This window comes from Geotrypetes seraphini, chromosome 10, assembly GCF_902459505.1.
Source record: "Geotrypetes seraphini chromosome 10, aGeoSer1.1, whole genome shotgun sequence".
In the NCBI taxonomy this organism is placed as follows: Eukaryota; Metazoa; Chordata; class Amphibia; order Gymnophiona; family Dermophiidae; genus Geotrypetes; species Geotrypetes seraphini.
This window is the reverse complement of record NC_047093.1, coordinates 52,000,657-52,026,612: the sequence shown is the minus strand read 5'-3', so window position 1 is coordinate 52,026,612 and position 25,956 is coordinate 52,000,657. Positions and strand designations below refer to the sequence as shown.

The following is a 25,956-nucleotide window of genomic DNA, read 5'->3' as shown; positions in this document are numbered from 1 at the left end:
ATAATACAATAAAATAAAATCGCTGGTTTAAGAACTGTTTAATTAAATATTAAAAGCATGCACAGAATAGTCCACGGAAAGAAGCATAAATGTGCGCATGCGCCAGGAAATGCTACGTCATAGGCACATTTGAGGATTAATCGTAGGCGTGCCTTATTGTAGCGCATCATGGATGCACATCATAAGAGTCCGTTGATGCCATAGGCAGAGAGCAACCAGCAAACCATGCAAATGGTTTTGTCTATATTGCTTTGTGAGACATATATGCTGCCCCATATATATATATTTTTTTAACTTCCACCTATCATGTAATTAGCAGTCTCAGACCTGCTGACATGCATGAGACAACTCTTAAGACACACGCATATGTACAGTATCTTCAGCTTCCATCTTTCATGCAATCTGCAGCACAGACCTACTGATGTACACTTGATGCATGAGACACACTTTTAACAAACATGCCTGAGACGTGCTTTTAACACAGTACCAACACCTCCAGACCTGCCGGTAATTTTGGAACATTAAAAGTCAGTAATTCGTTTCGTGCAACACCAGCCAATGTCTGGGCACTGCCGGAGTACTCATTTTAATATTAATATCTTCATTATACTACATTTACATAGTATCATCAGAGAATGCTGTGAAGTACGGAAAAAACTGCACAGAGCCATTATGTGCATCGGAAGCTAAAATACTTTGACGCTAAACCAGTTAGATCTGGTTTAGTGTTGATCGCTAAAGGCACGGTAAGTTTAGAACATCGGGGCTTCAGTATGCTAAATCGAACAATACATTTGTTTGCAGTTTTGTTGACAGTAAACGTAGCTTAGAACTGTTTCCTTGTTAAATAATGAGACACTGCTTTTGAATATCTTTAGCGGCTGGAAGATATTTTCTTTGTATCTAGAACCCTGCTTTAGAATATGACACTTTCCCTATGGTTGTTCCATGTCCTTGAAGCATTAGCCATCTAGTGCTCATTATGCTTTAACATTTACCACATTTACAGCAAAAAAAAAAAATGGTGTTGGCTTGTTGGTGATTGTGAGACTGTCCTGGGGCAGGCACAGTTGTGCATGTGGCATTCATCTGTGAGTAGAGTGCTTCATAGGTAAACACTGGGCAGTCTTTGTACTCTGCACCATATCTTGCGTCTCTCTGTGTCCAAGTAGTAAACTTGTGTTAGTCAGATCTCTGCTAAAGTTCACAGACATACCAGTGCAGTTTAGGGAGCTGTGCTGGCTGAGTTCCTGTTTTCCCACTCCAGAGAGAGCAGAAGATAATCTGGGGAGGGAAGAGGAACCAGAATCCCTAACAGTTTTCATTGCTTCTTGTCTGCATCCCACCAGAGCAGGAAGCAGTAAAAGAAACTGGGAATACAATTGTCATTGCTTTTCTCCTTTTGCACGTTATCCTGACTTGTTTTATTTCTCCAGTCAGATTAACTACAATTTTTTAATGGTTTCTTGCACATGGCTTTCTGCCCTGAGATAGCTCTCTTTTTCATTCAATTTGCGATCACTTTTATTTAACTGAGCAGGCAGATCTAATTCTGTTATACAGGGGTCTCAAAGTCCCTCCTTGAGGGCTACAATCCAGTCGGGTTTTCAGGATTTCCTCAATGAATATGCATGAGATCTATGTGCATGCACTGCTTTCAATGCATATTAATTGGGGAAATCCTGAAAACCCGACTGGATTTCGGCCCTCAAGGAGGGACTTTGAGATCCCTGAGTTAGAACACCCGTCAGAGGAATTGGATTGTGCACAGTAACATCCTCATTTAAAATATGCTAATGAACCTCCTTTTCATATGCTTTAATTGCCTTGTAATCCCCATAGCCTCTGGACAATGGCTTTCACTTTGCTAACTGTTGACCTGAGGATAAGGACAGAAATGGCACAGGGGAGCAGACGCTATGATGCACAGGTAGATTTACAGCGTCAGTGTGAGGCCTTTTCGCCCAAGCTGCCAGCGCACCTTTTGGTACAGAAACTGAGAATCAGTGGAACTAAAATTCTCCCTAGATGATATACACCTGCAGAAGAAGACAATCACCTCTAATCAGGAGGTTTTTGTGGTTCAGTGCTTGGTATGTCTGACATGTGTCTGTCAGAGTGGTACATGCTTCAGTAGTTGCTTTCTGAGAGAACTGTTGAGGTGATCAAAAGATCTCAGATATGTAGCTCTTGAAACAAAGCCCTAAATTGCCAAGGGAGAAAAATCTATGGAAACCTCCTTCTCCTCAGGGTATTGTGCCCCTCTGAACCTTTTCAGTCTGCCATGTTGAAATGAAGGCACAGTAATTAAAGGGTGTACGTTGTCAGAATATTATAGTTTCACCTTGTGAACTTTTGAGTCTGCTGTGTTGAAATGCTGCTCTAGTGAAGTCACAGTAATTAAAGAGTGTACGTAGTCAGGATGTTAGGTTACCACCTTGTGAACTTTTACACAGATCTTATCACAAGTTTTCCATTCTCTTCATTGTCAGTCCGTGAAGATGGGTATATTTGTTTCATGTAGTTATTAATTAAAATGGAACCAAAATACAAAAGTTCATCTTCTACTGATGGGTTTTTTTCTCTCTTTTTCCTAAATCACTTTCTCTCTCCAATTTTTCCACGAAGCTTTCCCTCAAACTGGTAAGCAGCACACCAGCATGCCTCTTGTATTCTAATCACAAATCACTGCTGCTTGGGTGAAGGCCGCTTTGAGATTAACTCCTGGCATTTGTCTGTTTTGTGCTATGTTTGATTCAGTGATTTATTTAAAATTAATTTCAGCTTCAGACTAAGGTGATGAGAATCATGTTTCCTTTAAATTATGTGCTAATAAATTTTTTAGTTTAGTGGAATGGAAGGGTTTTTATCTACAAAGGAGTTCTAAAACCGTATGGTTCTATTTCTGTGAAAAACTGTCCTTTAATTCAGTGGTTCACAACCCTGTCCTGGAGAACCACCAGGCTAACCGGATTTTCAGGCTAACTCTAATGAATATGCATGAGAGAGATTTGCATATAATGGAAGTGACAGGCAAGCAAATCTGCTCCGTGCATATTCATTAGGGCTATCCTGAAAACCCGATTGGCCTGGTGGTCCTCCAGGACAGGGTTGGGAACCACTGCTTTAAATAATATATTTTTACTGCATCCATTCAGAACCAGAATAAATATGACTAAATCCAGGTAACTCTTAAGAAAAGGTCCTCTGCTCACTCTGAAGTAGTTCCAATGGGCTTAGCCTCCCTGCCCAACTTTAGGGGGCAGGATAAATACTATTGGAAAGTTGGTGTTAAAATATCAAAAGAAAGTATATTTCCAGTAGGCCACTATCTAGAACAGGGGTTTCAAAGTCCCTCCTTGAGGGCCGCAATCCAGTCGGATTTTCAGGATTTCCTCAATGAATATGCATGAGATCTATGTGCATGCACTGCTTTCAATGCATATTCATTGGGGAAATCTTGAAAACCTGATTAGATTGCGGCCCTCAAGGAGGGTCTTTGAGATCCCTGATCTAGAAGTAATAGAACAGTGATTTGATAGAATGCCTTCTGACTGTACCAAGTAAACCACTTGTTGTAACATTATAGTGCTCCATAAAAAAAACCAACAATGCATAGGAAAACGCCATTGTGATGTGTTGATTTCATTATATTCTCAAAACCTATAAAACAGGTCTTTCCAAACCTATCCTAGTGACCCCAGGGCCAGTCAGATTTTCAGGATATCCACAATGAATATGCATGCAAGAGGTGCATTTCTCTGTTGAAAAGCAGGATGGATTATGCCATAAATCAGCCCAGGCATAAGGATTCTATATCTGGCCCCTCCTCTGTCCTCAGTTTCTTTCCTACCCCTTTCCCACCAAACCTTGATGTTGTATCTTTTATTGCCACAAAAACAACAACGAAGGAGACCAGATGGTGCTCAATCCATTTATTAATAAACCAGACTCGGCACAATTGTGTTTCGGCCTCAAAAGGCCTGCCTCAGGAGTGTTGATGTTAATTGATAAAACCATAGGTGTATGAATCCATATGTCCAAATTTTACTATAAAATCTCTTTTAAACACCAAAAGTAATGGCTGGCGGCGAGTCCAGCGGAAAATCGCTGGAGATGAAAATGACAAATGGATTCATACACCTATGGTTTTATCAGTTAACATCAAAACTCCTGAGGCAGGCCTTTTGAGGCCGAAACACGATCGTGGCGAGTCTGGTTTATTAATAAATGCTTTGAGCACCATCTGGTCTCCTTTGTTGCTGTTTTCGTGTCTCTTACTCTTGTGAAGGCAGTTTCTCCTGGTTGTCTCTTGAACTATCACATCTTCTATTGCTTCAGACTGGCTGCTATTGCTCTGGATCTCACTGCATGCTACAGGAACCCTGCCTGCAAATGACATAAAAAAAAAAAAATCACAGCAGCAGTAAGTCCATTCCAAATCTGTCTTCTGTAAGGGCACAAGAGCTGCACCTTTAAGACTTATTGCAGTTTGTTTACCTCTGCAGCTCATGAATCAGCTACAGAAGTGAGCGTTTTTAGTGAGACCTGGTTCACTCAGCCATTGTCTGAAAAAGTAAGAACAACTGACTGAAGTACTTCACTTCTTTCAGCCTGATTGGAGCTCTTCAATTCCATCGTCCTCTATTGAGACTGAAGAAATATGTAGAGCTTCCACATGTTTTATTCGTATCTCACTAGTGTCTAGACAGTGTCTGAAAAGGACGGAGCATTTGGCAGTGTTCTGAAAGACCTTTTTTTGATTAATAGTTAACTCTTTGACTATACATCTGTCTGAATTAGCTTAGCAGTTCAAGAGCTCTCAGCTTTGGGACTCCCCACTAATGTGGCTGATTCAGCATGTTCGTCAACAGGGAAAGCAAAGCTAGTTACCTGTAATGGACGTTCTTTGTAGACAGTGGAATAAATCAGACATGTATACCCAGTTCTATTGTAATCTGCTATAATGCTTTGTGAAAAGTGGAATAATAAGTTCATAAATTAAATTTAAATCAAGTCACCTCCCAGGGAGTTGACTCTTAAGCTCTCTAGCAGACTTCTGGAACTTTTAAGGTGGTAACTGCACAGGAAGTCCCATTTTTCTTAGCTCAGAGAGCTTTTATTGCTGTTTCTCAAAATGTTTTGGGTGGCAAACAACCTTAAGTTAATCTGCATAATAAGCTTTAAAAAATAAAGCACATAAATAGTAATAACCATTTAAAAAAATGTACAAATAATCCTGCCAAGGATAAGAAATCAAGTTCTCACCTGATGTATCCTGCTATCTACAGAAAACTTCTGTTACAAGTTATTAGCTTTGCTGTACTGGGTCTCCAAAGCATGCAGATTTATTGTGGATGTTCTGAAAACCTGACTGACTGTAAGATCATGAGGACAGGTTTGGGACCCCTGCCATAACTTTATACTTTGCCTTTTCATCTTATCTCAAAATGCACTAAATAGTTACATCCATAGCACAGGTAAGAAAGAAATTCCACACCACGTAACCAAATGGTCTCTAGGAGGAAGCAGCCCTATTGCAGGTCTTTCTATATTCAAGTGAAAACTTCTGCTCCTGTTCAGAGACAAAAAATAAGACTGACTGTGTTTCAGTCGGCGTCCTGGGATGTTTACATTTAGAGTCATTAATAATGATGAGATATTAAAAGGAAGAGAATACAACAGAAGTAACCACTAAATATGTCCGATCCCTGCTGCACCCACTTGTTGTTTTCCTTAATAATGTCTTGAAATCAAGTTGAAATCAACCACTCACACGGGAAAGACAGCCGTAAAAATTATTCACAGAAAACAAAAAATAAATATACGTACTGTTGAATAAATTCTTGCAGGATCACTCAATCATTCAATCATAATTAGACACATCACTAAATGATAAGCACAAAAAGTGGAGAAAAACAGACCTCATACACAGACTGCCGGGACTATGCTGTACCCTAAGCAGTCTGTATCATCACGGATCTGAAAAAAACTCCATACATAGATATTTGTAAATGTTCATACATTCAAAATATTCTGCTTTCAAAGTAAATCATGGTGTTCACTGCAGAAAATGGTGGCCATTTTGGATTTAAGTTTAAGTTTATTAGGATTTTATATACCGCCTATCAAGGTTTTCTAAGCGGTTTTACAATCAGGTACTCAAGCATTTTGCCTGGTTCCATTCTTCAGTTGTGTGGATTTCTTCTAAAGTTGGAATGTATGAAGAGCACAAGATTTTTCATTCTTTTCCCCTGATGTAGCAGCGTGCATGCGTGCGTGCTGCGAAACAGGAGTACTTTCTGTCGGGAGGACCCTGCACATGGCGTCTGAAGGAGAAATCATTTTCGGCCACGGATTCGGATAAGTGCTTTTTTTCATGCTGCCTTGATGCTTGTTAAAACAATGAACTCTATATTCTGTAGCTGTGAGCCAAAAGTTTTCAGCAGTGAACACCCTGATTTACTTTGAAAGCAGAATATTTTGAATGTATGAAAATTTAGAAATATCTGTGTGTAGTTTTTTTCAGACCCGTGATGATACAGACTGCTTAGGGTACAGTGTAGTCCCGGCGGTTTGTGTATGAGATCTGTTTTTCTCCACTTTTTGTGCTTATCATTTAGTGATGTGTTTTCTATGATTGAATGACTGAGTGATCCTGCAAGAACTTATTCAACAGTGCGTATATTTATTTTTTGTTTTCTGTGTTGAAATTAAGTTGTACATGAAAATAAAGAAAGCAGCTTCTGAGGAAAACCCCACCTGCATACCATTTGTATTGCAGAATAACAGTCTGCACTGGGTTCACAAGTGTGAGAACTGTTTATCAGACTGTATTTTAAATCTTACTGGCTCGATTTCTGCAATCAGACTCAGGAGTTAATTGAAGTTAAAGATCTGGAATCAGGTGTTTGAGGCATAGGTAAAAGTGCTGTATAGGAGTTCTTCGAGCTGCATCAGGAGAGCTAAATGATGCTGGTTCAGAGGCATTGATGCATGCTACCATGCAGAGGACCAGGGTTCAGTTCTCAGGTTAGGTATTTCATTCTCCAAACCAGCTAGAGTTGAGGAGGAGGTCCCAGTCCTCGCCTAGTAGTGACACCTAGTAGCTCTATTCAGTATCTGTGATTGCAGGGTACCAGAAGGAGCCCTGGTACATGGCCTCTGCACTGGTAAGATACGAAATGGTGCTCCTAGCATGCTAAGCTGTGAATGGCATGGCATATAGTAAAGTTACTAGAATAAATCTGCATGTTGAAAAATGACCTCCCACCAGACAGACAAAATGTTATACAAAACTGTGCTGATTTCCTCAGCTACCTTGGTTACATATTGGTGCTTGGGTCCTGATCTTGGAAATAATTTCATGTACCTCTTTTACTCCACTAAGAGATTCCAGTGAACTAGGGCAACTGAACCTTCTTATGGGTATATTTTAGGGAAATGCTGCACTGCTAGTGGACTACAGATGTTAATACGAAAATTATAATACCTTATTTCCCCATATATAGGCCGTGGTTTATACATGGGTTTTACAAACCTGTTTATTGGGTGTGGCTTGCTTAAATGGGGTGGCTTATCTAAAGACATGAAAACTCATTCACGAAAACTATAATTCAGTACGGTACACAAAAGATGACATACCCAAATGTGTGTATGCATACGTTGTGTGATTAATCACAATTAATATAAAAGATAATTTTAAAGAAAATACACCAAAAACAAAACAAAATCCTGAAATCAAGCATAAACCACTGTTTATCTGTAGTTTTCTCCCTTTCATCTACTACCTAGTCCCTCTCTCAGCTCTATCTTGATCTCTCCTTTCTCGTGCATCCAGGCCAGTGTGTCTCTTCTTTTCTTCTCCCCACTCACTCCCTTATATCTCTCTCCCAACCTCTGTGCATCCAGTTTCCCCCTTCTCACCCTCAATCCCCTCAATTAATCTACTTTTGAAATCATCGCCCCCCACCCCGGTACCTTTTTAAATCCCCGCGGCATTACTGGAGTACCATAGCTGAATGTTTTTTAAAATCATCCCCCTTAAATACTTCCCTCGCTGGATGACTGGCGGCTGCTGCCTCCTACAATCTCGCTGGGCAGGGCACGAGCGATGTTTTCGATCTCAAGCCTGGCCCTGCACTGCTTCCTGAATGGCTGCCGTCGGTTCTCGCGATGGCAGCCATTCAAGAAGCAGCTTGAGATCAAAAACATTGCTCCTGCCCTGCACAGTGAGATTGTAGGAGGCAGCCATCAGCCGTCTAGCGAGGGAGGTATTTAAGGTAGTTAAACTACGGTTCTCCGGTAACGCCGCAGCTTATCTAATGGGGTGGCTTATCTAACAGGTTTAAAATGGAACTCGGCATTTCTGTGGCCTCTATAGAATGGGGCAGTCTATACATGGGGAAATACGGTATTTCCTATTATAGTCCAAAAACGACTTAAAGACATGGAATAAGGAGTTACAAACTAGATCCTAAAAACATTTTTCATGCAATAATGTGCAACTGATAGATATAATAAAATATTCCTTCTATTCATATACAAAGAGTATATGAACAGTGGGAATATTTTGAACTAAAGGATAGTCATTAAGTTATAACTAAGCCTGATGTTTTGTAGCTTACTTGCTGGCACTCAAATCAGCAACATTTCTAAGGTGCAGGCTTCCAGTGGGGGAATGAAAAGTTAGATGGGCACAAGCACAACATGTACTTATCCTTATTTAACCAACAAATCGACTCTATCCTCCAAAGTGACTTTCCTTTACTCTGAATTAATATGTGCCTTGTCTCATTCCCCTACAGAACTATTAGCACGTAAAGTTATCTAAAGAGATTTATGCACACAAAACTCCTTAAACTTGGGCTTGAGTAACTTAGTGGTTAGAGCAGCCGGCTGAGGAATGAGGAAAGTCAGGGTTCGAATCCCATTAATGCTCCTTGTGACTTTGCACAAGTCACTATTTCCATTGCCTCAGGTACAGACTTACCCCCTCTTTTACGAAACTGCGATAGCAGTTCCTAGCGCAGAGAGCCGCGCTGCTCCTGATGCTCATCGGAACTCAATGAGCGCCAGGAGCAGCGCGGACCATTCAGTGCGGCTCCCCACGCTAGAAACTGCTATTGCAGTTTCGTAAAAGGAGGTCTTAATCATAAGCCCTTTAGGGACAGGAAAATACCTACTGGCCCTGAGTATGAGTGGAATCTAAATACATAGCATGTCCCTGATTTCGTGAATTATGTGTTCTCACGTACCTCTTACCCCTTAGGGCGCAGGACCAGAAGACTTTAGCAACCTTCCCCCAGAACAAAGAAGAAAGAAACTACAACAGAAAGTGGATGAGTTAAACAAGGACATTCAGAAAGAGATAGATCAGAGGTAACAAAGAGGCTATTTAACGCTATCTATGTCCTTTCCTTTTCACTGCAGGGACACTCAACCTTTTGACACAGTTGCTCTTCTTTCCTGCCATTGATAAAGGTGCATTTTAATTCTACAAAGTCCCTGTTAATATAGCAGTGCTCTATAAATTTTTTTAAAAAAAATTAAAGTTTCGAATATAAAGCTTCCAAACAGGGATAAAAGATAAACAATAGCAGAGCTATTACGAAAAAAGAAACTGAAGAAAAAGTAGTAAAATCCATATATCACTTATAGTTCACAGAGGAAAAGAACTACAGGAAAAGAAAAAAAAATTACAAGGCATTTCTACAACAAGGATAGCATATCACTATTACAAAATTCAAACACCCCCCACAAAAAAAAACCCATAAGGCTGGCACAACGCGAAAAGAACAATAACACATGTCAAGCACAAGCCTGATCAGCAAGAAAAGATTTCAATTGAAATGGATCCAAAAAAGCATACTTATTCCATTGATAGTGAACAAACAATACCCTTGCATGGGAATCTAAGGAAAAAAAGGTGGCACCGATATCAACCGGCTTTGGCCATAGCTAGGTCACGGTGGCCTAGCCATATCTGGAAATAAGGTAACTTTCTGGCCACAAACCTAGACTTCTTTAAAGTAGTGTTTAAAAATAATAAATTTACAATCTTCTGAACTGAAAACAGTCAAGAGTGGCTCTTGTAGGAATATTCCTCCGGAAAGGCTGAGATGTCCAAACTGTGCACAGAGACCCCCATGCCCATGGCACCTTTTTCAATATGCTCTATCCATATCCCCATTGGTAAATAGTACATCTTAGAAAACCCAATTCTATCCATATTACCGATTTTTAAATTATCTCTCAAAATTCACAATTCATTGGAAAAGATAATGGCACAGGAGTGCATATGGGAACCTTTTCTTGTTGCTCATTTGCTCATACACTTTATCAACATTCATTGCTCATTGCCAGGAAGGGGGAGGGGGGTTGAGGAATAAAGTGGACTAAAACAAATGATATATAAGCAAAAAAATATGTTGTATTGAGAACCAACTCAGAAAACGCAAACTCTGTATTATAACACCTTTACAAAAGTACAAATATTGATTATGGTTTAATGTCTGTACTGAAACCATCCCAGGAAACACAAATTCTGTATTGTAACACCATTACAGAAGCTCATATAAACCACTCTGAATTGACTCCCCCAGTCATTAGCAGTGGTATAGAAGCTTTAAATTTATATATATATAAAATTAGAGGTTCCTGTTTGGGCCTTTATGTTTGAGAAATGATTTGTTTTACATAATGTATATTTTGCTTCTGATATTTTATATATATTACCCATTCTTTGTAATACTGACTTGAGCTTCTAATAAAAAGACCTCTAAAAAAACCCCAACATAAATCATAATTCCTTAGATGACAAATATGTGAGGTACCTGTACATAATATATAAATTGCTTTAATTGTACCACAGAAAGGCAGAATATCAAATGTATCACCCTTACTGAGGTACACTGACTAGTGCTGCCCAATTCAACAATTCACTTCGGTGAAACGATTCAAATCAATTTGTTTCCTTAAAAAACCAGACTTACCAATTCAGTGAGTCCTGAGTCTCCTCCGGGTCTCCTAAAGCAGTAGCAGCAGTCAACAGGCTGCTCCTGGTCTACCCTCTGCTGCACTACTGATAACATCACTGATGACGCAGAAGAGGGGAAGCCCTGGCAGGCAGGCCTCGAGCATCCTGTTTACCGCTGCTGTTGCTTTAGGAGGTCCAAAAGTTGAAGTCTCACAGGGGAAGAGGGGTTGATCGGGAAGTGCTACACAGAGGGTTGGGAGGGAGAGATGGAAAACTACTGCACAGGAATTCCCTTTTCCGCGCAGAATCTTGCCATGCCAGCCGTGTCAGCATCGAATCTTGCCGTGTTGCAGTATTGGCAGCAATTCCCACACACTGCCTGCCGCTGACCCGGAAGTTTCTCTGAGGCAGAAAGGAGACTTCCAGATTAGCATCAGGCAGCATGTGAGGTCACTGCCGATACTGCAACCCGAAAAAGCAAACCTTGGAGTACAGGGGAGGAGAGAAAATAAAGTTAGTGGCACAGGTTGAGCGAAGGGGTGAAAGGAACTTCAGGAAGGAAAGCTGGTAGCACAGGGGGAGGGAAGAGGTAAGAGAAAGGAAAGTTGGTGGCACATGGAGAGGAGAGGGAGACATAAGAACATAAGAACTGCCATCTCCGGATCAGACCCATGGTCCATCGAGTCCAGCGATCCGCACATGCGGAGGCCCAGTCAGGTGTACGCCTGAAGTAGTTTTAGTCACCCATATCCCTCTATGCCTCTCGTAAGGAGATCTGCATCTAATTTGTTTTTGAATCCTAGAACGGTGGATTCCGTAATAACCTCCTCTGGGAAAGCATTCCAGGTGTCCACCACTCGCTGCATGAAGCAGAACTTCCTGACATTTGTCCTGGACTTGTCCCCCCTTAGCTTCAGTCCATGTCCTCTTGTCCGTGTCATGTTGGACAATGTAAATAATTTATTTTCCTGCCCTATTTTGTCGATGCCTTTTAGTATTTTGAAAGTCTCAATCATGTCCCCTCGCAGTCTCCTCTTCTCAAGGGAGAACAGTCCCAGTTTCTTGAGTCGTTCCTCATATTCCAAGTTCTCCATACCATTTATTAGCTTCGTTGCTCGTCTCTGCACCCTCTCCAGCATTTTTATATCCTTCTTTAGGTTGGGAGACCAATGTTGGACACAGTATTCCAAGTGTGGTCTGACCATTGCCCTATAAAGTGGCATTATAACATTCTCCGATCTACTTGTGATTCCTTTCTTTATCATGCCTAACATTCTATTTGCTTTCTTTGCTGCTACCGCGCATTGGGCCAATGGTTTCAGAGTCCTATCTATCAGTACACCCAGGTCCTTTTCTTGTTCACTCTTAGCCAGAGTTGCACCTGACATTCTATATTCGTATTCCTTGTTCTTACTGCCTAAATGCATTACTTTGCACTTTTCCAAATTAAACTTAATCTGCCATTTCTCCACCCATTTCTCTAACTGATACAAGTCACTCTGGAGTGCCTCACTATCCTTCTGCGATCTGATTGCCCGGCATAGCTTTGTGACGTCAGCAAACATGGTGAGGATAAAATTGCACTTAATAGAGGGGGATAGAGAGATTTGACATTGGGCATAAGGAAGGGAGAGAGAAAGGTGTTGGACATGGGGGTAGATGAGAGAGAGATACACAGGAGGTAGAAGGGAAGAAGGAGGGAGATGTTGGATCCAGGAGCAGAATGGAATGATGGAGAGATGCCTTGAAATGGGAGTAAGGGAAAAAAGTGGGAGAGTGCAGCAGAGAAGAGATAGGGAGATGTCAGGCTACAAGGGTGGGGAGTAGATGCTGGGCTATAAGGGTGAAGGAAGGAAGATGCTGAGAATGGTAGAACCCTCAGGGGGAGGAGAGGATGGCAAGGAAATGGATAAGAAGATAGATATAACAGAGAATAGAAATATGGTATTGGAGGTACATTGAAAAAGAAAGGGAATGGAGGGCTGAGGAAGGAATGAGATGGGGAATGGGGGAGAAGATGGAAATTTGATAGGTAGCTGGAAAGTGAAAAAGAAGAAAAGGGTAAGAAAGAGGCAGAAAAGAGCTAAAAAGGAATAATCAATATACCTGAGGCAGGTGTAGTGAGAGAATAGACAGGAGAGAGTAGAAAAGACAATGGATAGCAGCCACTTGAAGGAGAATTAGCAGAAAAAAAGAAACTGGAATCAACATGAAGGAACAATAAAACATCCAGACAACAAAAGTAGAAGAAAAACATTTTATTTTAACTGTTTAAATGGAATATGGATAATAATTAGCAAAAATATTTTTAAAATTTTGACAGACAAACTTGCAGAATTTGCTATTTTTGTGCAAAGAATTTTGAAATTTTTGAGCAGAATTTTGAATGTATTTGCACAGAATTCTGCCAGGAATAAACAAAGAAGTAGAAAGGAATGAGAGGGAGAAATCTTTGCATATAGTGGAGGGGAGGGATACATGCATGGATAACAGAGAGAGAGAGAAATGTTGGACATGATAATGGAGGGAAGGAAGGAAGAGATGCTGGAGGAGAATAGACCCAGGGCACAAGGCAGGGAGAGCGAGAGAGAGAAAGATGGTAGACAGTGGAAAAGAAAAAGAAATGTTGGATATGGCAGTGGAAGGGAAGGTACAGAGCCAAAAGATGAATGATGAGCACGGAAAACGTAAAATGGGCAGGAGACCCTGGTGCGCAAGTTAACAGAAACCAGAGCCTGGGACCAACATGATTTGAATAAGATGACCAGACAACAAAAGGTAGAAAAAATAATTTTATTTTCTATTTTGTGATTATAATATGTTAGATTTGAAATGTATATCCTGCTAGAGCTGGTGTTAGTGAGTGTGAGCTAGGATCTAACAGAGAGAGAGAGAGAGGAAAAGTCTTTTTTATTTTGTTCACACCACAGCTCTGGTGTGGGGTTAGAGAGGGCAAAGGGGGGTGGGGTGGGTGAAGAGGCTACAAAAATAAACCTGCAAGACTATTTTTAAAAAATCACCCAATTGGGCAGGAAAAGCGAATCAAATTGAAAAATCAATTCAGTAGGCCAAATCTAATTGAAAAATTTTTCCCTGAATCGGGCAGCACTAATAATAATACCTGCAAACAACCTCAAACCTAGATCTAGTTTGAGGAAATTTCAATAACCTCAGATTTTAGCATAGGCCATGCTTTCCAAGTTCTCCAGCTTAAGACGAATCATCAAACTAGTCTTAATAAATGCCATTCCAAAGTCTATAATTCACAAACCCTGAGCTGTTAGGGTTGAGAAGCAAGTAGAGATATTAACAACCTTCTCTCTTGATCTTCCATTTTAGCTACTTCTTAGAAAATCTAGAAGTAGAAACAATAGATGCAGGAGAAGTTGTTTCAATCCTAATAAGTCTTTCCCAAATATCACGAAGGGTCACCTGCTTAGACCTCAGGAACTTAGGGGGCACATTCTTGAGGTCAGGAAGTATTCTCAGCCAATATAAAACTGCACCAACCTGTCCTACAGACAAAGGTATTCCCTGTTCAGAAGGTGCCATCACAGCTTTAGCATCCTCCACTACTGCCCCACAGTCCTGTCAATTAGTACCAAGGTGCTCAACTACTAAATCCTCCATCATCAGGGCTTCAGGGATCACTCTGAGATTGCATAAGCAGTTATGGTGGGGGAAGTTCTGCCACAGAACTAAGGGCTCCTTTTACTAAGGTGCACTAGCGTTTTTAGCTCACACACAAAATTACCGCGTGCTACACCACGCGGTACGCTTCTAGAATAACGCCAGCTCAATGCTGACGTTAAAGTCTAGCACGCACGGCAATTTAGTGCGCACTATTCCACGTGTTAAGGCCCAAACGCACCTTAGTAAAAGGAGCCCCAAATGATATCTCTAGTCCCTCAGGGATTCGTACAACAGTTTCCCCATCTGCAGGGAAATATTTATCCATAGGCCCTAGAATGGGTGCTGAAGAAATTTGAGTCCTGGCTTTCCTCTTGCCCATTGCAGCTTCTACAACTTTTTCTCATCCACATACTAATCCTTTCTTCTGTTTTACAGAGATGCCTTAACCAAAATGAAGGATGTGTACATTAAGAACCCACAGATGGGTGACCCAGCCAGTGTGGAGCAGAAATTGGCAGAACTAGGGCACAATATAGAGAAACTGCAACAAGAGGTGCAGAAATTCCAGGTACAAGCAGATTGGTTTTCTTTGGTGACACACTAGAAGGTTGAATTCAGTGCTGGTTACAATGGTAATGCCATATGTCTGCGATTTATGCTATCGGAAAGCAATTCTTGACTGAAAGAGAAAAACAGACAATTTGCACAAATTCTTTTTTTATACAAGCATGAGGCCTGGGTTCAAGACCACATTCTACTTTATAGACTGAAATTCTGACTTCACTGTCCCTATTAACCTTGAGCTGTGCATTCTTCCGAAGAAGAACCAATGCCTATCCTGCAGCTTGTTGTCTGAGGTGTATTAATAGAATGTCCCTGCAAAGAGATTTGTGTACACTGCAGATAAATTTTGTGCAAGATGCAAGGATTACCGTAGATCCTGCTTACGCACTAGAATAGATTTAAGCAGTAAAATGTATAAACTGTGTTTCAGGAGAATCTGCACATTTGGCACAGGCTACTTGATGTGAGGCAAGGGGCAAGTAAGCATTTCTTCAAGTGTCTTAAGTGGGTTTATAAAACAGTGCAGTCTTCCGAAGATGTGCCACCCTGCCAACATCACCAGGGGCCATTGGAATCCCCAATTAAGTTATTCATGGAAACTCCGGCATCTGTAAGAACTCATTTGAAGTTACCATCATCAATGATTACCTCTCAGAATCAATGGAGATTATAGCATGCAAAATATGAGACCCCTCCCCTAAAGACAAATTAATCTGCACCATCTGCTACAGCCCACCAGGGAAATGAATAGAAGCCAAAGGCCACTTCAGTGCTTTCCTAATCAATTTAACGCTGCAAGACAATGATATTCTAGTTGCAGGAAACCTGAACATACACTTAGACAAAGACCCCCTTAGAGTTTCTCTCTTTCCTGGCAGACAGACCTAGAGTATCGCATTAAATTCTGGTCGCTTTATCTCAAAAAAGATATAGTGGAACTAGAAAAGGTTCAAAGAAGAGTGACCAAGATGATAAAGGGGGGTGGAACTCCTCTCATATGAGGAAAGACTAAAAAGGTTAGGACTCTTCAGCTTGGAAAAGAGGTGGCTGAGGGGAGATATGGTATAGAACAGGTTCAAGTGGATTGATATTTTACTCCATCAATAATTACAAAGACTAGGGGGACACTTGATGATGTTACAGAGAGATAAGTTTTAAAACCAACAGGAGGAAATATTATTTCACTCAGAGAATAGTTAAGCTATGGAACACATTCCCAGAGAATGTACTAAGAGCAATTAATGTAGCTGTTTTTTAAAAAGGGTTTGGACAAGTCCCTGGAGGAAAAGTCCATAGTCTGCTATTGAGATAGACTTGGGGGAAGCCAAAGCATTCCCTGGGATTGGTAGCATGGAATGTTGCTACTATTTCGGTTTTTGCCAGGTACTTGTGACCTGGATTGGCCACCATGAAGACAGGATACTGGACTAGATGGACCATTGGTCTGACCCAGTAAGGCTATTCTTACGTTCTTAGAGATCCTATCCTTCTAAAAAACCCACAATAAAGGTCACCAACTTATTCTACTGCTTTATAATAAGCAGTAGAAAAAGGAAAAGCAGCTTAAAGATAATAGCAAAAATCTGAACACCTGTAATAAGGTCAAACCACTTCCTAGCACATTTCACCATCTACTGGCAAGAATACCAGAATAAGAAAATAAGAGAATAGAATTACCAAAGAAACAAGAGGTAAAATAGATATCGTATTCTGGCAAAATAATGGATGAAAAACTCCACAACCAATGGATGAAAAGCTTCACTTCCAAGATAAAGCCCTAGTCATCAACAAATGGAATGAGAATGTTGAAGAAGTACTGGATGAAATGTAGCCTAAAAGATTGAAAAAAAAAATCTTAGATAGAAGAAACTCCCTGTGGTTCACAGAACTACTGTCAATGAAACAGGAACACGGGGTCCTAGAAAGAAAATGGAATATGCAGCAAACTGAAGAAGACAAAATCTTATGGCGAAAAAGATCAACCACTACAAAACTCAAACAAGACTAGCCAAACATAAGTATTATTTTGAACAAATCGGAAAAGGAAAAGCAGAATTTAAAAAAAAATTTATTTCAAATAACACACAATCCTAGCTAACTCCAACTGAATTAATAGCCAAATCAACAAATACCCAACAGCAGCTGAACTGGCAAACTTTTTCAAAGCAAAAGTACTAAGAGCAGCACAAAATCAAAAGAGAGAGAAAACTCTCCATAAATAAAATGCCCAGCAGATAGAGGGGGATGGGACCTGTATACTGCTTTTTATTTGCGATTACACATTCAAAGCAGTTTACATATATATAGGTACTTATTTTGTACCCAGAGCCGTGGAGGATTAAGAGACCTGCCTAATGTCACAAGGAGCAGTGATGGGATTTGATCCCACAGCCTCAGGGTGCTGAGGCAGCAGCTGTAGCACTAGACCGCTCCTCACCTGGGTACTGGAAGGAATTCTCCCCAGTCACAAAAACAGAGTTAATAAGATTACTACCCAAATACACCAAATCCCAATACTCATTAGATGTCTGCCCAATTTTTGTACAGAAAAATCCATCAAAAATATACTATAACCATTTATTAGACTGGCTGAATGACTCACTACAAAAAGGAATACGGTACTCTCCCAAAATTCGCAGGAACCCCCGTGAATTTTGAAAACCCACGAATATGGTTTTTATAGGCAGGAGAGGGCAGCTGGGGTACCGGCAGGTGCAAAATCACTTGTGGTATGCTCCAACTGCCTCTTCCTGTTGCTAAAGTCAAGCTGCCCCAATCAGGAGCTGCTTTGACACGCAGCTCCTGATTAGTGTAGCCTGAATTTAGTACAGAAAGAGGTGGTCAGAGAATACCGCGAATTAGTGAGTCCGTGAACCGCAAATTCGCAGGGGAACACTGTATTCCCCAAACACCTACGAAAAATTATTCTAACACCCATCCCTTAAGATCAAAATGGAGAAATGAATGATGTCAAGATTTATAGATGCTGCTGCCTGCCACCTGACAATGCTGCGGTCCACTATATCCCCCTCCCTTGCTCTAACCTCTCATAGCCTGCTGGCAGTGCTAGCGATTAAAGCAGAGGTCTCTATAGTCACTGCTACACCAGAACAAGAAGTTACGTCAGCTGTTCCAGTGTAGCAGAGACTGAAGAGACCGTGAGAGACTGGAACTGGTTAACTTGCTGGCAGTGCTCTGCTTTATTTGCTAGCACGGTCTGCAGGCTATGAAAGGTTAAAGGGTTGAAGGGAAGGAGAGAGAGCAACCTGACCACAGGAGGGGGTAAGATGAGAGGAGAGAGATCCAACTTGACCATGGGGGGGGGGAGACGAGAGAGGAAAGGAGAAAACAAGAGAGATACATGAAGGGGGAAGGAGGAGATAGATGGATGGATGCCTGACCGGGGGGGGGGGTGAGGGGGGGAAGAGAGCTATCCAACCATAGGGGAGGGAGAGAGAGGGTAAGAGCACAGAAAGTTTTGCTGGGAGAAAGAGGTGCAAACAGGGGCGAGGGTAGGGTGATGTTTGAGAGAGCCAGATTTTGGAAATAGGGATAAAAAAACAAGGGAAATGGCGACAGATGAGGAAAGGAGAGAAATGATGAGCACGGAATGGTGGGGAGAGGGAGGGGAGGGAAGAGAGGGTACCCATGGAAGGGAATGGAAAAGAAAGAAAGGGGAGGGAGATGATGGTACCCATGAATGGAAGGGAAAAGAAGAGAAGAGATAGAAACTAGACAAATTTGAAAAAAAGGATGAAGAAGAGTTGATTGTGAAAGATGGATATAGAGCAAGAACTAAAGGAGAGAGAAAAAGAAAGAGTGAATAGACAAAGCACAGGGAAGCAGAGCCAGAGATGCAGAACTAGATGATTAGAAAGATAAAATCACCAGACAACAAAGGTAAGATAAATTATTTTTATTTTAGTAAAAGGGGGGGGGGGGGGTAATGAGATTTGATATACCACCTTTCTATGGGACAATTGAATTGAAATGTGTCAGTTTTGAGAATTTACATCTGCTGTGTAAATATTGCACTATACAGGAGGAAACGTGAAGGGGCGCTTATGCGACTAATCACGCGATTTAACATTTTAATTGATGTACAGCTTTAATAAATACTCATGTCATGTAATAGCCACTGCAATAAGAAAGGGATTATCTGCAGTGGGTGAAGCCATAGGTGCCACCTTTTCAAAACCATTTGTGGTGCTAAACTCACTAGAGATCACCTCTCCTTGAACCCCATGAAGGAATTTGCTCAATATTGCACCCACAGAGCTGACATCTGTGGGTGAAGCAGGACTGTTTCATCATGAGACAAAGGCAAAAAATTTTTCCCCATAGATATAAAATAAGGGAAACCTGAAACAGAAAGAAGAGCTAGGTAGAGCAGGAAAGTCTGAGGTGATTCTACTGTGCTGATTGAGTATGAGCTTATGTTCAACCTGAGGACATGTTCAGACATAATAGGAGTTTTAAGAAAGTGATTTTATATTGGCAAATGCAATGTGCCTGGGTTCCTGGCCAGCTGGATTGGGACAATGAATCAGAGGAATAAATAAAGATGGTTTCTCCGACCATGCCCTCCTCTCTCCTCTTCAAAGTACTGTATATTTTTATTAAAAATCAGAGCTCATAAGAACATAAGATTTGCCGCTATTGGTTCAGATCACTGGTCCATCATGCCCAGCAGTCCACTCACGCGGCAGCCCTTACCTGTGCCCTAACTAGTGTTCTTAAGTACATAGTGAATTCACAACACACCTCTGAGTATTAGAGAAAAAAGGTGTGCGTCTTATGGAGCAAAAAATACGGTATGTAACTGCATAAAGTTCTGGAGGGAGGAAGGTGAATCTAGAAGAAAGAAATAACTCCCAATGCTCTTCTTTGTCATAGGGCTGGCTGGCAGAAGTGGAAGGCAGGCTACCTGCGCGGAATGAAGCTTTGCGACGGCAGAGTGCAGCGTATGAATCCCAGAACACTTCAGCAGTCGGTAACTGTGCACAGGACCGTGAGAGGTACAGTATCTGCGGAGAATGACTCATAATTCAGGAGAGAAGCTTAAACAAAGTTCCTTTACAGTGGCCCCTCAACACTTCTGTGCTTAAACATACACCCAAGCACGGACAGTCTTTTATGGGCAGGTGGCTCAAGGCTGAGGTCACGCCCAGATGTGGATGCAGCCTTTATGGCCAAGTGGCTTAGGGCTAAAATCATGCCCATGTGTGGGGATGCAGTCTTTATTTTCTTTCGATTTACCTCAAGAATTTTCCAATAGTAGTTCTAGGTATGGAATAGGATGAGTCATCGCAGGACGTTTCATCGCAGCTGCTCTAAAATGGCAGCGTTGAATCGTCCCATTCCGATTCTGGAGCCAGAGCTTGCCGGTCAGTTTTTGAAGGTACAAACTTTGCAGCGGTGGGTTACTTCCAGTTCCTGCTCAGTGCTGGCTGGTGGTCAGTTTTCGGAGGTATAAACTTTGCAGCGGTGGGTTACTTCCCCTTTCTGCTCAGTTCTATGCTGCTTCTTCCTCTCTGCCTCTTGTCTTGCCACAACTTCCTATAGAACTTTTCTGCTGCCATTCCAGCCCACAACGTCCAGCCTAGAAATTCTAGCCAATGATCTCCAAGTCCAGGGAGAGGTGCCGGATTGCGGAGATGGAGAAGAAAGAGAGGGCTTAATTTTGGGGAGCATGATGGACAGGGAGAAGGGGGAATGGTTTAATTTTGGAGGGGTGGGGGGGAGGGGGGCATCGCTGACCCAGACTCGGAATGGGCCAATTCATTACGGCCAGTTCTTTGCACTGTAACGGCTGCGATGAATCATCTTAGAGCCTTCTAGGTATTTCCCTGATCCCCCCCACCTGGGGGAGGGAGAGGGGCTCACAATTGGATTTTATACCTGAAAATTGAAGGTTTAACCAACTTGCCCAGAGTCACAAGGCACATCAATAGGATTTGAATCTTGACTTTCCTGATTCTTAGATGTGGACACAGTTTTTATGATAATAATAATAATAATTTTATTTCTTATATACCGCTGTACCGTGAAGTTCTAAGCGGTTTTCAGTTGAAACAGAAGAAATGCAATAAGTAAGATTAATTAAGATGAAGAGAGAGTACTTAGAGTTCCCTGACTGTCCCAAAGGCTCACATTCTTGTTAAAGTACTTGAGAAAAATAAATTAGTTAGGTTATAAACATAGAGTTGAAGAAGGTAGGAAAACAGTTCATAGGAAAATTAATTTTGAATACATTATACATTATATATTGTTCAAGGCGGAATACAACATAAGAACATAAGAACATAAGAACATAAGAACATAAGAAGCGCCATCTCCGGATCAGACCTTCGGTCCATCAAGTCCGGCGATCCGCACACGCGGAGGCCCTGCTAGGTATACACCTGGCTTATTTTATAGCCAACCATATCTTTATATGCCTCTCTCAAGGAGATATGCATCTAGTTTGCTTTTGAAGCCTAGGACTGTCGATTCCGCAATAATCTCCCCTGGGAGAGTATTCCAGATGTCAACCACTCTCTGTGTGAAGCAGAACTTCCTGATATTAGTCCTGAACTTGCCCCCCCTTAGCTTCATTTCATGTCCTCTTGTCCGTGTCAAATTGGACAATGTAAATAGTTTTTTCTGCTCTATTTTGTCGATTCCTTTCAGTATTTTGAAGGTTTCGATCATATCCCCACGCAGTCTCCTTTTCTCAAGGGAGAACAATCCCAGTGTTTTAAGTCGATCCTCATATTCCAGTTTCTCCATACCCTTCACTAGTTTAGTTGCTCGTCTCTGCACCCTCTCCAGCAGTTTTATATCCTTCTTTAAGTAGGGAGACCAATGTTGGACGCAGTATTCCAAGTGGGGTCTGACCATTGCCCTATAAAGCGGCATTATAACTTTCTCCGATCTACTCGAGATTCCTTTCTTTATCATGCCCAACATTCTATTTGCCTTATTTGCCGCTGCCGCGCATTGTGCCGACGGCTTCAGGGTCCTATCTATCAGTACACCCAGATCCCTTTCTTGTTCACTTTTTCCCAGAGTTGCACCTGACATTCTGTACTCGTATTCCTTATTTTTACTGCCTAAATGCATTACCTTGCATTTCTCCACGTTGAACTTCATCTGCCATTTCTCCGCCCATTTTTCTAACCGACACAAGTCGCTCTGGAGTTCCTCACTGTCCTCCTGCGATCTGATTGCCCGGCAGAGTTTTGTGTCGTCTGCAAACTTGATGATCTCACTGGATGTTCCGTTTTCCAGGTCATTGATATAAATATTAAAAAGGATCGGCCCAAGTACCGAGCCTTGGGGTACACCACTAGTCACTTTCTCCCAGTCGGAGAACTTCCCATTTATGCCCACTCTCTGCTTCCTGTTTTCCAGCCATTTGCCTATCCATCTTTGTATATCTCCCTCTATGCCATGGCTTTGTAGTTTCCTAAGAAGTCTTTTGTGTGGAACTTTGTCAAATGCTTTCTGGAAGTCCAAGTATATTATGTCCACCGGCTTTCCACTATCAATTTGCTCGTTCACGGTCTCAAAGAATTGGAGTAAATTCGTCAAACACGATTTCCCTTTCCTGAATCCATGTTGACTGGGTTTCATCAAGTCATGTGTGTCCAAGTGCTGAACTATGCTATCCTTGATCAGTGATTCAATCATCTTGCCGGGGACAGATGTAAGACTCACAGGTCTATAGTTGCCCGGTTCTCCTCTCGATCCTTTTTTGAAAATTGGCGTGACGTTCGCTTTCCTCCAGTCGTCTGGTATCTGACCAGTTCTGATTGACAGGTTTGCAAGTTTTTGCAGTAACTCTCCGATTTCGACCTTCAATTCCTTCAAGACTCTCGGGTGAATTTCATCCGGTCCAGGGGATTTGTCACTTTTAAGTTTGTCGATCTGGTAGTATATCTGATCTAAGTTCACTTCAACTGTGGTGAGGCTGTCCTTTATTTCTCCTGTAAACAGTTTCTCCACTTCAGGTATTGTTGAGGTGTCCTCCTTCGTAAAGACAGACGCAAAGAAGGAATTTAGTTTGTCTGCGATTTGTTTATCTTCCTTGATGTACCCTTTTCTTCCCATGTCGTCCAAGGGTCCCACTGCCTCTTTTGCAGGTTTTTTCCCTTTCACGTATCTAAAGAAGGGCTTGAAGTTTTTGGCCTCCCGGGCTATTTTTTCCTCATAGTCCTGTTTTGCATCCCTCACCGCCTTGTGACATTTCTTCTGTTCATCTTTATGTTTGTTCCAGGCTTCGGTTGTCTTCGTGCATTTCCATTTTTTGAAAGAGTCCTTCTTTTCTTTTATGGCTTCCTTCACCTGTATGGTAAGCCATGCTGGTTCTCCTTTGCCTTTAGTTCTCCGATCTTTGGAAATCCTCGGAATGTAGAGATCTTGTGCTTCTGCAATAGTATTTTTCAATAGGCACCATGCCTGGTCTACTGTTTCAAGTTTGTCCACCATCTTCTCGAGTCGTTTTGTTACCATGGCTCTCATGCAATCGTATTTACCCTTTTTAAAGTTTAAGGTGGTGGTTAAGGTTTTGGCATGTTTCCCTTTCCCGATGTCAAGTTTAAAGTTGATTACATTGTGATCACTCGTTCCCAGTGGAACCACGACTTCTACTTCTGTTATCGGTCCGGTGAGACCATTTAGGACCAAGTCCAAGGTGGCGTCGCCTCTTGTCGGCTCTTTTACCATTTGCTCCAGGAAGCAATCCCCTAGCACCTCCAGGAACTTGGCCTCCTTGCCGCAGTTGGAGGCTCCTAGTTTCCAGTCTATTCCTGGGAAATTGAAGTCTCCCAATATAACTACATTGCCTGTCTTGCATACTTGTTTGATTTCCTCCATCATTTCTGAGTCAGTGACCTCCGCCTGTCCTGGGGGACGATAGTAAAGGCCAATTTTTGTATCTGCGCCATTGTGACCAGGAATTTTGATCCAGAGGGACTCCAGCTTCTCTTTCCTGTCTGTTGTAATCATTCCAACAGAATCTATTCCTTCCTTAACATATAGGGCAATACCTCCACCTTTCTGCCCTTCTCGATCCCTTCTATATAGTTTGTATCCCTGTAGTACTGTGTCCCATTTGTTTTCTTCATTCCACCATGTTTCTGTTATGCCAATGATATCCATGTTCTCATGTCTTGCTATCGTCTCTAGTTCTCCCATTTTGTTTCCTAGACTTCTAGCATTTGTATACATACATCTAAGTTCCCTTCGTGTTACCTTTTTGGACCTTCTACTCTTGGCTGTCCTTACAGTTTCATTTACGGTATCCTTTACTGCTCCTGTGTTATCTCCCATGTTTGCTGTGTGGTCATCCCCTCCTGTGTCTGAGTTGTCCCTTCCTGCTTGTTCTCCTTTGTTGGCTGTGAGGTCGACCTCTCTTGTGTATGAGTAGTAGTCCTTTGTTCCTACGTCGGGGCATCCTGTTGTCCGTGCCATCGACCGGTGGTCGACTGTCGGCTTTCCCCTGTCCTTCAGTTTAAAGCCTTCTCTATTGCTTTCTTCATGTTGCCTGCCAAAACTCTTGCTCCTTCCTTGTTGAGGTGTAGTCCATCCCTTCTGTAGTATTTACTTTTTCCCCAGAACGCCGTCCAGTTGCGCACGAAGTCGAAGCCTTCGTCTTCGCACCATCGTCTCATCCAGGCGTTGATCACTTGCAATTCCCCTTGTCTCTTTCCATCTGCTCTTGGTACAGGGAGGATTTCAGAGAAGGCCACCTTCACCTCCCTGATCTTCAGTTGTCTTCCGAGTGAGCGGAGCTGGCCCTTCAGCTCTTCCCTGTCATACTTCCGGCCGCTCACATCATTTGTTCCTACGTGGATAAGGAGATTTGGACATTACCAAAAGAATTGCGTAATAAAGATTATCTAGATAAATTACATAACAGTGATTCATGTACATTACATGGTGTGGTAGAGGATTCAATTATGAAAATTACATATCAGGGAATCAAGTGATAAGAGAATATAGTGGAGAATATCAGTATATACGGTTTACAGATTGGAAGTTACCTAATAATGACATAAGAAGTTTATTGGATAGTGTGGAAAATGTTTATATAGGAATCAGAGTAAGTATGATAGAACATAAGAACATAAGAACTGCCATCTCCGGATCAGACCCATGGTCCATCGAGTCCAGCGATCCGCACACGCGGAGGCCCAGTCAGGTATACACCTGATGTAGTTTTACCACCCATATCCCTCTATGCCTCTCATAAGGAGATGTGCATCTAATTTGCCTTTGAATCCTAGCACAGTGGATTCCTTAATAACCTCCTGTGGAAGAGCATTCCAGGCGTTCACCACTCGCTGCGTAAAGCAGAACCTCCTGACATTTGTCCTGGACTTGTCCCCCCTTAGCTTTAAACCATGTCCTCTTGTCCGTGTCACGTTGGACAGTGTAAATAATTTGTTTTTCTGCTCTATTTTATCGATGTCTTTCAGTATTTTGAACGTCTCTATCATGTCCCCTCGCAGCCTCCTCTTCTCAAGGGAGAACAGTCCTAGTTTCTTGAGTCGTTCCTCATATTCCAAGTTCTCCATACCTCTTATTAGCTTCGTTGCTCGTCTCTGCACCCTCTCCAGCAGTTTTATATCCCTCTTTAGTTTGGGAGACCAATGTTGGACACAGTATTCCAAGTGTGGTCTGACCATTGCTCTATAAAGCGGCATTATGACTTTCTCCGATCTGCTCATGATTCCTTTCTTTATCATTCCTAACATTCTGTTCGCTTTCTTTGCCGCTGCCGCGCATTGTGCCGA

The 25,956-nt window shown here is 41.9% G+C and overlaps 1 protein-coding gene across 11 annotated transcripts in view; it reads left to right on the top strand.

Moving 5' to 3' along the window:
* FNBP1 (formin binding protein 1) overlaps positions 1–25,956 on the top strand; it is a 169,628-nt gene that overhangs the window by 134,104 nt on the left and 9,568 nt on the right. For 7 of the 11 annotated variants that reach the window (XM_033960310.1, XM_033960315.1, XM_033960313.1 and 4 more), the window contains 4 exons: positions 2,629–2,643; positions 9,272–9,381; positions 15,047–15,179; positions 20,072–20,193. In XM_033960310.1, coding sequence (XP_033816201.1) covers positions 2,629–2,643; positions 9,272–9,381; positions 15,047–15,179; positions 20,072–20,193 — 380 coding nt within the window. The remainder of the gene's footprint in view (positions 1–2,628; positions 2,644–9,271; positions 9,382–15,046; positions 15,180–20,071; positions 20,194–25,956) is intronic. The other 4 variants (XM_033960316.1, XM_033960317.1, XM_033960311.1 and 1 more) reach the window with 1 other exon arrangement.